General features: G+C 41.1%; 1 protein-coding gene across 1 annotated transcript in view; it reads left to right on the top strand.

The window, feature by feature from the left end:
- LOC126298822 (polypeptide N-acetylgalactosaminyltransferase 16-like) overlaps nt 1–15,881 on the top strand; it is a 535,244-nt gene that overhangs the window by 446,868 nt on the left and 72,495 nt on the right. The window contains exon 6 of the mRNA XM_049990289.1: nt 3,619–3,740. Coding sequence (XP_049846246.1) covers nt 3,619–3,740 — 122 coding nt within the window. The remainder of the gene's footprint in view (nt 1–3,618; nt 3,741–15,881) is intronic.

Genomic DNA, 15,881 nt, shown 5'->3' with positions numbered 1-15,881 from the left:
TGAAGTAGTGAAGGCAGCAGAGGATCAAGTAGGTAAAAAGACGAATGCTAGTAGAAATCCTTGGGTAACAGAAGTTATACTGAATTTAATTGATGAAAGGAGAAAATATAAAAATGCAGTAAATGAAGCAGGCAAAAAGGAATACAAACGTCTCAAAAATGAGATCGACAGGAAGTGCAAAATGGCTAAACAGGGATGGCTAGAGGACAAATGTAAGGATGTAGAGGCTTATCTCACTAGGGGTAAGATAGATACTGCCTACAGGAAAATTAAAGAGACCTTTGGAGAGAAGAGAACCATGTGTATGAATATCAAGAGCTCAGATGGCAACCCAGTTCTAAGCAAAGAAGGGAAGGCAGAAAGGTGGAAGGAGTATATAGAAGGTTTATACAAGGGCGATGTACTTGAGGACAATATTATGGAAATGGAAGAGGATGTAGATGAAGACGAAATGGGAGATACGATACTGCGTGAAGAGTTTGACAGAGCACTGAAAGACCTGAGTCGAAACAAGGCCCCCGGAGTAGACAACATTCCATTAGAACTACTGACGGCCTTGGGAGAACCAGTCCTGACAAAACTCTACCAGCTGGTGAGCAAGATGTATGAGACAGGCGAAATACCCTCAGACTTCAAGAAGAATATAATAATTCCAATCCCAAAGAAAGCAGGTGCTGACAGATGTGAAAATTACCGAACTATCAGTTTAATAAGCCACGGCTGCAAAATACTAACGCGAATTCTTTACAGACGAATGGAAAAACTGGTAGATGCAGACCTCGGGGAGGATCAGTTTGGATTCCGTCGAAATGTTGGAACACGTGAGGCAATACTGACCTTACGACTTATCTTAGAAGAAAGATTAAGAAAAGGCAAACCTACGTTTCTAGCATTTGTAGACTTAGAGAAAGCTTTTGACAATGTTGACTGGAATACTCTTTTTCAAATTCTAAAGGTGGCAGGGGTAAAATACAGGGAGCGAAAGGCTATTTATAATTTGTACAGAAACCAGATGGCAGTAATAAGAGTCGAGGGGCATGAAAGGGAAGCAGTGGTTGGGAAAGGAGTGAGACAGGGTTGTAGCCTCTCCCCGATGTTATTCAATCTGTATATTGAGCAAGCAGTAAAGGAAACAAAAGAAAAATTTGGAGTAGGTATTAAAATTCATGGAGACGAAGTAAAAACTTTGAGGTTCGCCGATGACATTGTAATTCTGTCAGAGACGGCAAAGGACTTGGAAGAGCAGTTGAACGGAATGGACAGTGTCTTGAAAGGAGGATATAAGATGAACATTAACAAAAGCAAAACGAGGATAATGGAATGTAGTCAAATGAAATCGGGTGATGCTGAGGGATTTAGATTAGGAAATGAGACACTTAAAGTAGTAAAGGAGTTTTGCTATTTAGGAAGTAAAATAACTGATGATGGTCGAAGTAGAGAGGATATAAAATGTAGACTGGCAATGGCAAGGAAAGCGTTTCTGAAGAAGAGAAATTTGTTAACATCGAATATAGATTTATGTATCAGGAAGTCGTTTCTGAAAGTATTTGTTTGGAGTGTAGCCATGTATGGAAGTGAAACATGGACGATAACTAGTTTGGACAAGAAGAGAATAGAAGCTTTCGAAATGTGGTGCTACAGAAGAATACTGAAGATAAGGTGGATAGATCACGTAACTAATGAGGAGGTATTGAATAGGATTGGGGAGAAGAGAAGTTTGTGGCACAACTTGACTAGAAGAAGGGATCGGTTGGTAGGACATGTTTTGAGGCATCAAGGGATCACAAATTTAGCATTGGAGGGCAGCGTGGAGGGTAAAAATCGTAGAGGGAGACCGAGAGATCAGTACACTAAGCAGATTCAGAAGGATGTAGGTTGCAGTAGGTACTGGGAGATGAAGCAGCTTGCACATGATAGAGTAGCATGGAGAGCTGCATCAAACCAGTCTCAGGACTGAAGACAACAACAACAACAACATGTCCGACAATGCATGATTTCCGTTCTAGAGACCATTTACTCAATCATACTTTGTTACAAAGACTGCAGTCTAATAGGCGCTGCACCATGGTAGTGGTACCTTGTGGTGGATGTGATACAGCCTTGTACACAATGCTTCTGTATTCCAAACGAGAGCTTGCCAACATAATGTTTACTTACGAACGAAGGGCAGCAAGTTTGTATCAGGAGACCCATCCCTGCTGGAAACAACCACAGCATTCAATGTTTGCAACAGTTTTTGGCTGTTTGTTTGAAACAGGGTCGCTTCAGGAGCAGGAAATCATGAAAGATGTGCTCGAAATGTTCGGACACCAGATTAGGAGGAAAATTTGATTAACAATGTGGAAGGCAATGACCGTGTCAATTGCCAGGCAGTTGGTCCGCCATTGCAGGATAAGCCAGACTATCGTGTGGAACATTCTCCACGACAATTTTTACTACTCTTATCACTTACAGCGTGTGCAGGGCTTACTAGCGACAGACTTTCCACATCAGGAGCAGTTTCCTCAATGGTTTATTCACCAGGCAACCACGATTCCAGGATTTGTGTCATCCATCCTATTCACAGATGAGGCCATCTTTACGCAGAGTAGTATCTTCAGCTTTCGTGGCCATCATCTGTGGGATAGTATGCAAAACCCCTACCATATGGTGACAGTGAATCATCAACATCAGTGCAGTTGGAATGTCTGGGTCAGCATAATTGGCGACCGTATTTTGGGACCAGTCTTCCTTCCACGTCACCTAACAGGCCGAAACTATAGGAATTTCTTGTGGGTGACTTTTCCTCCCCTGCTGGAAGAAATGCCATTGATGTTTGAAAGGGTTATGTGTCTGCTACGTGATGGTGCTCCAGCCCACTTCACCATTACTTCCGGACACATGTCTTCCCTGGTCGATGGATTGAATGAGGGGACGCAGTTTCGTGGCCTGTTCATTTACTGGATCTCAATCCACGCAGTTTCTGGTTATCGGGCTAGCTCAGAAGTATTGTGTATGCAGAGCCAATTCCAGATGTGCAGACACGGGAGCATCATATCCGTGGTCCTTTTGACACTGTTCTGATGCAGCATGGCTGATGTAAATTTTTGGGACAGAACATGCTATGGCACATAAATGCATGTGTTGAAGCACATGGAAACAATTTTCAACACATACTGTAAACACCATGCACTTCTGGACGTAAATTCATTAGGCCTTCTTTGTTCCATATCCTCTCATCAATCAATCACCCTGTATAAAGTCACCCTGTGTAAAACAAGTTGCTTAGGCTGATTATTTTCTGTTTATCATACATATTTCCCCCTATCAGCATTACATAGTATTGACAGTGGTGATGTCATGTGTCAGTTCCATTCTAATTGAAACAGCTAGAAGGTGGATGTTAAAATGACAAAAACAATCATCTTCTCAACTGCAATGTTGTTTGGTAGGTTTCAAAAATTAGTGCCTTATGGTGAGTTAAGCAGGTGTTCAGTTCATCAACTTCTTGGCCGCTTTTTATGATTTCTTTTTTTCATGTTCACAATTAAGAGGAAATAAATAACAGTAAAATTAAGAATGATGTATCAAGTCACCAACAGTTCCTGAACTTCACAATAAACAATCTTGTCTTCTTAGGCCTAATCAGGTCACGCAACATTGGAGCCAGGGAGGCAAGAGGCAACTATTTAGTTTTTCTGGACAGCCACTGTGAGGTTAACACTGGATGGCTGGAGCCACTTCTCAACAGGCTTTCACAGGTAAAGGTCATCAGTTAAGTATTATATATCTACTAACTCGTACATGAAAGTTTTTTCATCTACTAAAGTTTTTTCTAACTAATGCCTTTTCTAACAGTTATTATTTTTAAATTGAAAGAAGGAGCCAGAAGGGGGTTGCACAAAACAAAGCCAGAGCTACTAAGGCACTTGGCAACATAATACCCAAGATCACTGTTCTCCGATGCAGACCCTCCTTCTATTACTGGACATTTTGTAACATTTGTTCTGCCACCATACACAATGATTGGTTCAAGTAACTGATGAGGTCTGGTTTAAAGATGTTAGTGAGGTAGGTGAATTCTGCACTGGTGACACTGCTGACAGCTTGTCTCACCAATACAACTGAGGCTGCATTACGTTTAGTCTGGTAGTTTCTGAAACTGTGGTTGATAGATGGAGGGTTAGTCTCATTATGTTATATATCATTCCATTTGTCAATATTCTGCTACTTCTAACTCCAACTGTTTTGCCACTGTGAGTATAGCCTGCTCATAGCAGTTCTCCACTACTATTACAGCATTGTATAATGAGTAAATCCAGTAGAATCATTCCTGCTGTGAATATGGTTTGGGCTCTGTAATATTCCTCAGACACCCTTGTCCATCTGCTTTTCCTAGGAACAGCTCCGTGTTGCATGTATTTTTATTGGTACAGATTACCCGAATCTGGCTAACCGTCCTCCTTCCCCTCTCACACCTGTCTCATCGGGCAAAGATGTATAGTGAAACATCTAAATTGTGCATTAAACTGTACCACTGGCAATAATACCATTACCTACTCCATCCTGACCTCTATCGATATTATGTAGTAGTTCTATCTGCTGGGCTCCACAATAAGTCCTACCTCAGTCAGCACATCTTCCTGCACCCTGTGTAATGCTAACAAATATTACTCCAAGGTTAGCAATGCTGGACTCAGCTGTCCTTGTACTGTGTGTTAAATAGCTTCCTGCAAGCTTCTCATCACTGTCCGTGCTTCCCAGATGCTATTGTTTCAACATTGTCCCTGTGGTGACTCACGTGTCTAACAAACCCCCTCGAGAATGAGATTTTCACTCTGCAGCGGAGTGTGCGAAGATATGAAACTTCCTGGCAGATTAAAACTGTGTGCTGGACCGAGACTCAAACTTGAGACCTTCGCCTTTCATGGGCAAGTGCTCTGCTGAGTTCGAGTCTCGGTCTGGCACACAGTTTTAATCTGCCAGGAAGTTTCAAACCCACTCGAGTTGCATAATTCCAAAATCCTGATTCACAGTATTGGTTGATGCTTTTCTGTATTTCAGTAACTCTCCCATCAGTTTCCCTAACATGCTTGCATTGTTCAGTACTTCATGTTCTAGACTTGCTATCTACATGGTATGCCATTTAGCCAATGCCTTCCTGATTCCTACTACTTCACTCTTTCTGTAGTCCCATTCACTTCTCTGGTGTCTTACTCATTCACAGTCCTGAAAGCTATCTTCACTATTCTCTCTCCGTTATCTTATGGTCTATCTTCCATCACCATATAGTTCACAGCACTCTTATCTATTGCTCGCTACATTTTCTCCCTCAGCTGTCCATAAGACCAATGTAGTTAAACATATTCCCTCAATACTTCTCCGAGTGCTCCCTTGATGTTTGCATCTCACCTTAGTCCAGAAAACATGTCTTCCAGCCTTCTTACTTCATTTCTTAGTTTCCATGCATTCAAAGTCTAAGTGTCCACTGATGGCTGGTAATTACCATATTTTCCTGCCTTGTAAACTGTGCTCCACTGTGCAGGCAATGATCATAAAGTACCCACACCTCAAACCTGAGGAAGAAGTGTAGTACTGCCATGGCTAGAATCCCCTTCATCCTTAACCTTGGTGCACAGCAACCTAAGGACTAGGACTACAGGGACTGTCTCCCTCCCCTTAAAATAAAGTCTACTGTCACTGGTTTATATTAGACACACATATGGGAAAAAAAGAATCGTATTCTAAATACTACAGTAATACTGCACATGAAACTAACTTGCTACACAATACAAATCATTACTCTCCATAACTCCTTACAATGCCTCAAAATCCTTTAAGCCCATGATCACATTATTGTAACTCAAAGTACATTATGTGTTCTCATTAATTTCCTTGACTGCAATGCGTATGGTACTTTCTGCATTGGTTATTGAATATCTGAGCATTCACACCTACGTTTTTTTCTTTTTTGTCTGATTACCAGAAGTATTTCTCAGTACTTGTGGTGATGTATCTGGAGCACCTCAAAATGGCCGTAGCATCCAACATGCACTATTGTGTTTTTATAGGCAACTGTAGCTTCACATTAACTGGAGTCATGGTCTCTATCACCTGATATGGTCCTTGCTATCCTGTGACAAACTTTTTTGTCTTACCCTATAATGTAGAAGTCTTCCATTGCATTCAACTGCTGCTTCTTGTTGCTCCAAAGCCTTTGCATTTGTCCTCTGGATGTGCCTCCCCACCTATGTCAATGTTTTTGTGAAATTATGCTCTACCTTCTTGTCTCTACCGTACATTGTTTCAATCATATCAAATGGCGATGGCATTTTTGTGCCATAAATCACCTCATATGGATTAACAAATCTGTAGTACTGTACTGGTGTAAACCTTCAAATTGTAAGGTGCCATTACAAGTGAAAGATATGGGTCCCAGTTGTTATGGTGTGAGTTTACATATGGGTAGTCACTCGACATGTTTCCTACAATATGGTGTACCTTCTCTATTCCACCATCCATATGTGTGTACTAGCAGACTAGTTATAAATTTGCAAATCTGTAGCAATATACATAACTGTTTCATCAAGTTGAGCAACCAATGTCAGTAGCCAACTGTTGACAATGGCTTCTCCCACTGTTGCTGCATACTGATTAGGGACTGTAGTCATTTCCAGTCATTTCCACATAGCTAGGAAAATGACCAATAACTCTCAACACAAAGTGGTTTCCTACAGGAGTCCTGTTAAATGTATCCAACACATCCATTTCAAGCACTTTAAATGATTTTGTAGGGTCTTGTAATCTCTGCAATAACACCTGTTTATGGCTCATATCTGCTGTCAGTGCACACTGTGCACTAATCCTCACACATCTCTTTCTTCCTCTCCACCAGTACCTCTCTGCTACCCTCCAATTTGTTGCCCTACAAGCATGACTTCCAAATAGTACATGATTGTGAGCTTCCTTTAGTACTTCCTCTTTGCATTTGTGTGGCACCACCATGCATGACCCTAATGTTGTTACCTTACACAACAGACTGCCACATATGCTGAACTGCAGCTGTACCCTATATAGCTTGCAGTTGGAAACATGCACTACCTGCCATTCGCCAAGGCCTAGCCCTTATGTTTGTATTGTGACCACCTTCTTGCTCAACCCATCTACATTCCTATGTATCTTCCCTGGCCTTTGTACTGCTTCATGATCACGTTACAGAGACACAATGCCCACATTGTTAACATGCTCAATGGCCCTTCAAGCCTAATAAACACTTTAGGGCTGTACAATGCATAACTACCTTAAATTTTTCCCAAATGAGACAGATGAAAAAGTAAATAAATTATTTATTATTTTAAAAGTAAATGTCAAATCTTATCATCCAAAGCAAATCAACAGCCATAAATGTTTTACTTCAGGACTCCAAAAATATGGAAATTGCATGGAGAGAGATCAGGGCTTAATGGAGAATATGTAAGGGCTTCCCAGCAAAACTTCTGCAGCATTGTCAATACAATAGGTATGCCAGTCCATGTAAGCCTAGATGATCCTTTGAAACACTGTGCCATAATTAATTCACCATGGTACATGGACACTTTGCAAAAATTGGAGCATGCTATCAAGTCAAAAAGCCCAGGAATATTGGTGGATGGCATGATCTGTTTCAGGATAATGCCCATCCACAAGTTGCCAGGGTTTTTTCAACTACAAAGCAGAAATTCCGCTGGGAAATCTTTACACACCCTCCATACAGTCTCAAAATACCCCCTGGCGTTTCCTTATTTTTGGAGCCTTGAAGAAAGACATTCACCACTGTTGATTTGCTTTGGATGAAGAGGCGCATGCCTGGGACAGTCTGCAATAACACCTGTTTATGGCTCATATCTGCTATCAGTGCACACTGTGCACTAATCCTCACACATCTCTTTCTTCCTCTCCACCAGTACCTCTCTGCTACCCTCCAATTTGTTGCCCTACAAGCATGACTTCCAAATAGTACATGATTGTGAGCTTCCTTTAGTACTTCCTCTTTGCATTTGTGTGGCACCACCATGCATGACCCTAATGTTGTTACCTTACACAACAGACTGCCACATATGCTGAACTGCAGCTGTACCCTATATAGCTTGCAGTTGGAAACATGCACTACCTGCCATTCGCCAAGGCCTAGCCCTTATGTTTGTATTGTGACCACCTTCTTGCTCAACCCATCTACATTCCTATGTATCTTCCCTGGCCTTTGTACTGCTTCATGATCACGTTACAGAGACACAATGCCCACATTGTTAACATGCTCAATGGCCCTTCAAGCCTAATAAACACTTTAGGGCTGTACAATGCATAACTACCTTAAATTTTTCCCAAATGAGACAGATGAAAAAGTAAATAAATTATTTATTATTTTAAAAGTAAATGTCAAATCTTATCATCCAAAGCAAATCAACAGCCATAAATGTTTTACTTCAGGACTCCAAAAATATGGAAATTGCATGGAGAGAGATCAGGGCTTAATGGAGAATATGTAAGGGCTTCCCAGCAAAACTTCTGCAGCATTGTCAATACAATAGGTATGCCAGTCCATGTAAGCCTAGATGATCCTTTGAAACACTGTGCCATAATTAATTCACCATGGTACATGGACACTTTGCAAAAATTGGAGCATGCTATCAAGTCAAAAAGCCCAGGAATATTGGTGGATGGCATGATCTGTTTCAGGATAATGCCCATCCACAAGTTGCCAGGGTTTTTTCAACTACAAAGCAGAAATTCCGCTGGGAAATCTTTACACACCCTCCATACAGTCTCAAAATACCCCCTGGCGTTTCCTTATTTTTGGAGCCTTGAAGAAAGACATTCACCACTGTTGATTTGCTTTGGATGAAGAGGCGCATGCCTGGGACAGTCATGATTCCATTGGCAAGTGAAAAATTTTTCCATGAAGGCATTGACAATCTTGTCTCACAGTGGGATATATGTATTAATGGTTATAGCAATTACTTTTGAAATAATATACAGCTAGCTTATTCTTTCCATCTGTCTCATTTTCAGTTGACTGCCCCTTATAAGTAACACCACAAATATGTAATTGTATATATAGGACTAAGCATCTTTTTTTCCATAGTGGAATAGTTCTTTTCTGCTTTGCTTAGTTGATACAATCACAACTGTATGTTCCTCACCAATGACCTCATGGGCTCGATATGCACTCCAATGCCTGATTGGATGCATCACGTGGTAACATAAATTCTTCCTGTTAGTCCAGGAATACTAAAAATGGACTCAATGTTATTGCTTTCTTCAGTGATTCAAACACACTTTGACATTACTCTGTCCAGTTAAATGTAACACCTTTCTTTAACAACTGTATAAATGCTTATGCTTTATCTCTGAAGCCCCTCACTAATTTTGCATAATAATTAGTGAGTCTTAGAAATGATCACAACTCCTTACCTGCTTTAGTAACTGAACCTTGGGTCTGTTTTCACTCCTTCCCTGCTGATTACGTGACCTAAGTAACCCAATTACTGCCTGACCTCTAGGTTCATTGTCAAACATGCTGCCTACAGTGTTTCAAAAATTCTCTTAATCACTGCCAATGTTCATCCATATCTTCTGAAAACACAGTTATATCATCCAGATATACCAAATGCTGCCTGGGTTTTAATCACCTCTGAACCCCATCTAATAACTCGTGAAATGTTGCCAGAGCATTCTTCAATCCAAATGGCATCCTTCTATACTGATAATAACCCCAGGGTACTGGCACTGTCCTAAATCATCAACAGCCTCCATGATATTAGGGATGCGGTATGTGTCAGTCACCATCTGACTGTTAAGATGTCTATATACACAGCAAAACCTACATTTCTTGGTCTCATCTGTTCATTTCTTTGGCACAGTGACAATAGTGGCACCCCATGGCCTAACACTTTCTGTTGTTATTCCGTCACCTAACTGTTGGTCAATAAATTATTCTGTAATTGGCTGCAAATAATGAAGCAACTGATACTGTTAATGATACTTCATTTCCATTCAGTATTTGATGTTGCGAATGGGTGTTGCCTTTAACAGTCCTTAAGGAAAAAACATGTCTTCAAACTCATATCATAAATCCACATTTCATTTGTTTCTGTCCCTTGTAGATGCTCTATTTTCTTACATAATGCAATTCTAGCAGCGGTATGTTGTTGACCATGGCTGACATTCTGTACCTCCAAATCATTCTCCAGGATATTCAAATTTGCTATCATCATCCACTTCATTAAATTTGTTTTGTTGGGAGTAAAAATATCAAGATTCAAGGGTACCATCTCCCTCTTGTATGTGTACAGTGCTTCTCCTTCCAAAATGCCATGAGGCATCCCATATATCACTCTCTTTCAGTGGTTATACCACACACAACACAATACTGACTGGTAAGTCTGGCTCCACACTCACCCAAAGTGGCTTTCCAGAGCCCTTAGTCCCAGTATCATGTGATCAAGCCTCAGTGATCTTGTACAAAGTTTAGATCATGTGTCCCTAAAGACAGACACCGTGTGCAACAGCATTCCATGGCCAACAGTTTTCCCTTGGTGAAAAGCTGTCCCAATGAGTTCCACTATGTATTTTCAAAGATAATTTTGGCACAATGTTCATTCAAAAAGTCCAACCCTAAGATAATACAATAACCATCACTTACATGATGCAACACATCCATACCTTGTTCAAACTGAACCACCTCAATTTGAAAACTTAATTCAATCAATCCTGTTGCTCTCACATCACTATCCCCTACCCCATGCAACCTATGGTATTGGGAGTACAATCATTTTCGACTGAAAAGCTCTCTACTCACTACTGACACATGCACCCTAGTATCCAAGCTGCATTGACATTTACTGGGAGTGCCACTCAACAGACTTGGGATTCGCTTCAATGTTTAACACAGGCCAATTACCTCATTATTTACCTCTATTGCCATTCCCATTATTTTTCTGCTGATAACCACCCTTCCAACACCACTGAGGCTGCTGAGACTGCCACATTTACAACATTTCAAATCATTGGAGAATGCCCCACATTAATCAGGTACACCAGTTCCTAAACTAATTTCCTTGTATTCTGTTGCTAATGTAGCATTAGAATATAGAACTTCTGAGGTATCTGTCTACATCATGTTGAGTGAAAGGCCTCTCAGGAATGCATTGAGAGCTCTATGTTTGGTTTCCTGGAGTGTTACCTTATTCATTTTGTCATTCTCCTCTAACTCATAATCCCGTATCTTAACTTTATGTATTCTATGGATGAACTCCTCTACTGTTTCCCTATGTTTTCTATAAACATACTCAGTTGCCCCTAAAAAATCTCACACAGTTTTTCTTTCTTGACTATTTATAGAGGCATGTCTCAACTGCTTAAAAGTTTGTGCATCTTTTAACAGATCATTACATCTATCAGACGTCTTTGCCTCACTGATATATGGCAGTTTTGTCATCAGTAACAACTGACTATCTGATCAAATACAAAAATCTGCTGATGTCTTCAAGTGCTCCAAAAAAGACACCTACCAGAAAAAGGAGTGATCAATCTGATGGAGGGTGGATTCACTTCACGTTCATACAGCTAGACATGCTTACCATTCATCTGTCCCTCTAACTCTGACTTATCTGCCATTATCTGTGCTACCTTATCTTGTAAAACTCATACTGCTACTGGCCTGGACTCAAGGATGATCTCAAGGTTATCTTAGACCTTACTCAAGTCAGTACATTATTGATATAAGTATGTAATAACAAAGTTACAATCACTGAAATAAAATATTTATTGTGAATGTTCAGTGATGTATAGTAATACACTACATGCTGTTAATTCTCCATTTCCTTTGCCTTAGTTAAAAACCCATTTACCTCCTAAAGTATTCCATTTGGACAGTAATTCTTTTATATTTCTTTGATGTTTTCATAGATCTGTCCTCCTTAATCATAATGAGGGCAGGTTCCCAGGCTTTGCTGAGGACAAAGGTGCAGCTACAGTTTATCAGTTGGTCCTTATGTCATATTAGGGTGGCTTCATTTATTACACAGACTCAATATTCAGATGTCTATGCCAAAATTCTGGTGTAGTCTTATACCATAGCATGTAATATTGGCAAATGGTGTGTGCAGCCCCTGACTCACTTGACTGGAGTAAACGGGTGTGGTGGTGGGGTTCATGGCAGATATCTTTGACTGTGAGCACCATTTGGCCATTAGACATATATACCTATATTGATATACTTCTTCCCACATTGGCAGGTATCTGATATACCCCAGCCTTACACAGTGTGGGATTGTCCTTTACACTCACTAATAGTGCCCCATATTTAGTCAGCAGGTGCAAAACCATCTTAATGGAGTGATTTCTAAGGATCTGTCCAATTACCCCAATAAAGTGCAAGTGAGTATGACCTGTTCCTTTTCTCATTATTCTTCTTTGTCTGTAAGTTGTGTTGTTATCATGGCATGTAGGATTTGTCAGATTTAGCATTCCAGGAAGCTGTTTTTTCGAAACAACATTTGCAGATGTTCTATTTGTCCAGTTCTGTCACAGGCTTATTCTACCCTGTCAGAGGCCAGGCCCCCGGGGAAGCAGCCATGTTAGATACCAGCTCTGCTACAACCACTGCACAGCATTTTACATTGGTATGACAACCAACCAACCGTCAATCAAAATGAATGGCTACCGCCAAACTGGTGCCAAAAACGAGGCGGCTCACCCATTGGGGCAATATGCAGCAGAGTACAACATGCGAGAGTTCAATGGATGCTTCACAACCAATGCCATCTGGAGCCTCTTCACTACCACCACCTTTTCTGAGCTGCACAGATGTGAGCTATCCTTACAGCACATCCTTCTTCACTCCCATAACCTCCATGGCCTAAACCTAAGGTAACTCACTGCCCACCCCCCCCCCCCCCAACCCTCACCCAGTAGTGTGTGTGTGTGTGTGTGTGTGTGTGTGTGTGTGTGTGTGTGTGTACCCCCACCCATTTTGTGTCAGCTAGTTGTGTGCTGTCATCTCATGCTCTAGTCAGTGAAATCTCATACCCAGCTGTCTGCCACCTGACCCCTCCAGCTGCACCATTACCTAGCCCACAGACGGCTCCTCTCACTCCTACAAGCTGCTAGACACTTGCCTCCAACCCTCTCCGTGCCTCCTGTACCTCTCCACCCTTAATCCCACTCCATTTTACAACCCCATCTCACCCAGTACACACTCCATGGTCCAGGAAAGAGCTGGCAGTCGACTGAGAACACTGTAGGGAGACAGCCGTGTGCATGTGAGTGAGTCTGTGTGTGTGTGTGTGTGTGTGTGTGTGTGTGTGTGTGTGTGTGTGTGTGTGTGTGTGTGTGTCTGTGTGTGTGTGTGTGCATGTTCCTCCTAATAGCCTGAAAAAGGAATTTCATTCTGAAAGCTAGCTGAACAAAGCTCTGGACCTTTTGTTTGTACATCTGTCGATAATGCAGTGCTTCTGCCTTTTGGTAAGTCATCTCCTTTATTCTCTAAGAATTCATGGGAGAATTTCCATGTCTCAGAGGATATGAACCCCTGTATCATTTTCTTGAGTACTTCATTCCTCTATGCCAGATGGTGGCAATTCTCTGCTTGTAAGAATAATTTCATGTGTTTTCTTATAGCAAACCAAGAACCCCAAAGTGCCATCTGCTCTTCTCTCTTCTTTAAATCAGGATATCCAGAAAAAGAATCACTCTGTCAGCCCCGTCTATATCATAGACCATTATCTACTTACTTTAAAGCTTAAAATGCAGTATACAATGTTCCTACTACTATGAAACGTATTATCTACACCTGCATGTACATTCATATTCGCAAGCCACCTGACGGTGTGTGGCGAAGGTACCTTGAGTACTTCTATCAGTTCTCCCTTCTATTCCAGTCTCATATTGTTCATAGAAAGAAAGATTGTTGCCATTCCTCTGTGAGGGCTCTAATCTCGCTGATTGTATCCTCATGGTCTCTTCATGAGATATATGTAGGAGGGAGCAATATACCGCTTCACTCCTCGGTGAAGGTATGTTCTCGAAACTTCAACAAAAGCCCATACTGAACTACTGAGAATCTCTCTTGCAGAGTCTTCCACTGGAGTTTATCTATCATCTCCATAATACTTTTTCTATTACTAAATTATCCTGTAATGAAGCGCGCTGCTCTCCGTTGGACCTTCTCTATCTCTTCTATCAACCATATCTGGTACAGATCCCACACCGTAACCTACTTCCTTTTTTTTGGACTGCATTTCCTTAGGCTTCTTCCAATGAATCTCAATCTAGCATCTGCATTACCAACAATTAATTTTATGTGGTCATTCCATTTTACCGGCCGGAGTGGCCAAGCGGTTAAAGGTGCCACAGTCTGGAACCGCGAGACCGCTACTGTCGCAGGTTCAAATCCTGCCTTGAGCATGGATGTGTGTGATGTCCTTAGGTTAGTTAGGTTTAAGTAGTTCTAAGTTCTAGGGGACTGATGACCGTAGAGGTTAAGTCCCATAGTGCTCAGAGCCGTTTTAACCATTTGAACCATTCCATTTTAAATCACTCCTAATGCCTACTCCCAGAAAATTTATGGAATTAACTGCTTCCAGTTGCTGACCTGCTATATTGTAGCTAAATGATAAAGGATCTTTCTTTCTGTGTATTTGCAGCACGTTACACTTGTCTACATTGAGGTTCAATTGCCATTCCCTGAACCATTCGTCAATTCATTGCAGATCCTCCTGCATTTCAGTACAATTTTTCACTATTACTACCTCTCTGTATACTACAGCATCATCCGCAAAAAGCCTCAGTGAACTTCTGATGTTATCACAAGGTCATTTATATATATTGTGAATAGCAATGGTCCTACAACACTCCCCTGCATCACACCTGAAATCACTCATACTTTGGAAGACTTCTCTACATAGAGAATGACATGCTGCGTTCTGTTATCTAGGAACTCTTCAATCGAATCACACAATTGGTCTGATAGTCCATATGCTCTTACTTTGTTCATTAAACGACTGTGAGGAACTATATCAAATTCCTTGCAGAAGTCTAGAAACATGGCATCTACCTGGGAACCCATGTCTATGGCCCTCTGAGTCTCGTGGGTGAATAATGCGAGTATCTCGTTATAGAGGCAAGTGAGCCATGCGGAGTGGGCGCGCGTTTAGAGGTGCCATGTCACTGACTGTGTGGGGCCCTGCCGCTGGAGGTTCAAGTCCTCCCTCGGGCACGGGTGTGTGTGTTGTTCTTAGCATAGGTTAGTTTAAGTTAGTTTCAGTAGCGTGTAAGTCAAGGGACTGATGACTTCTGCAGTTTGGTCCCTTAAGAACTCACACACATGTGAACATTTAAAGGCAAGTGACTCTACAAACACAAGTGTGATATACACTACTAGAAAGGTACATGCTACATGGCAATAAAACTATTCAACAAGTTACCACATGATATAAAATCTATGCTAAATATTAATGCTTTTGAAAGATAAATTAGAGAATATCTACATTACTGCTGCTTCTGCTCAGTAAGTGAATACTTGAACCACAATAAATGTATAGATCTGTAACTCTTGTAATACATTAACATGTAGAACTATAGAAAACTGTCCTCCGTAGTAACTAGAGTTAAGTCCATTATCATCTACATTGTACCACATATGATCAATAAATAACTAAATAAAAAGTATCTGGACACCTATTAATGGACGTTAATATGGGGAGTTCCACCTTTCACCTTTACAGTGGCTTGAAATAACCTGGAAGCACTTTCAATAGGGTGTCTGAATGTCTGTGGAGGAATGGCACCTCATTCTTCCTCAAGAGCCACAACCAGAGAAGGAAGTGATGTTTGACACCTGGCTTTGGAGCAAAGTCGAAATT

This window comes from Schistocerca gregaria, chromosome X (genome assembly GCF_023897955.1).
Source record: "Schistocerca gregaria isolate iqSchGreg1 chromosome X, iqSchGreg1.2, whole genome shotgun sequence".
In the NCBI taxonomy this organism is placed as follows: domain Eukaryota; kingdom Metazoa; phylum Arthropoda; class Insecta; order Orthoptera; family Acrididae; genus Schistocerca; species Schistocerca gregaria.
Note: the sequence above shows the minus strand (reverse complement) of the source record. Positions and strands in the feature narration are given on the sequence as shown.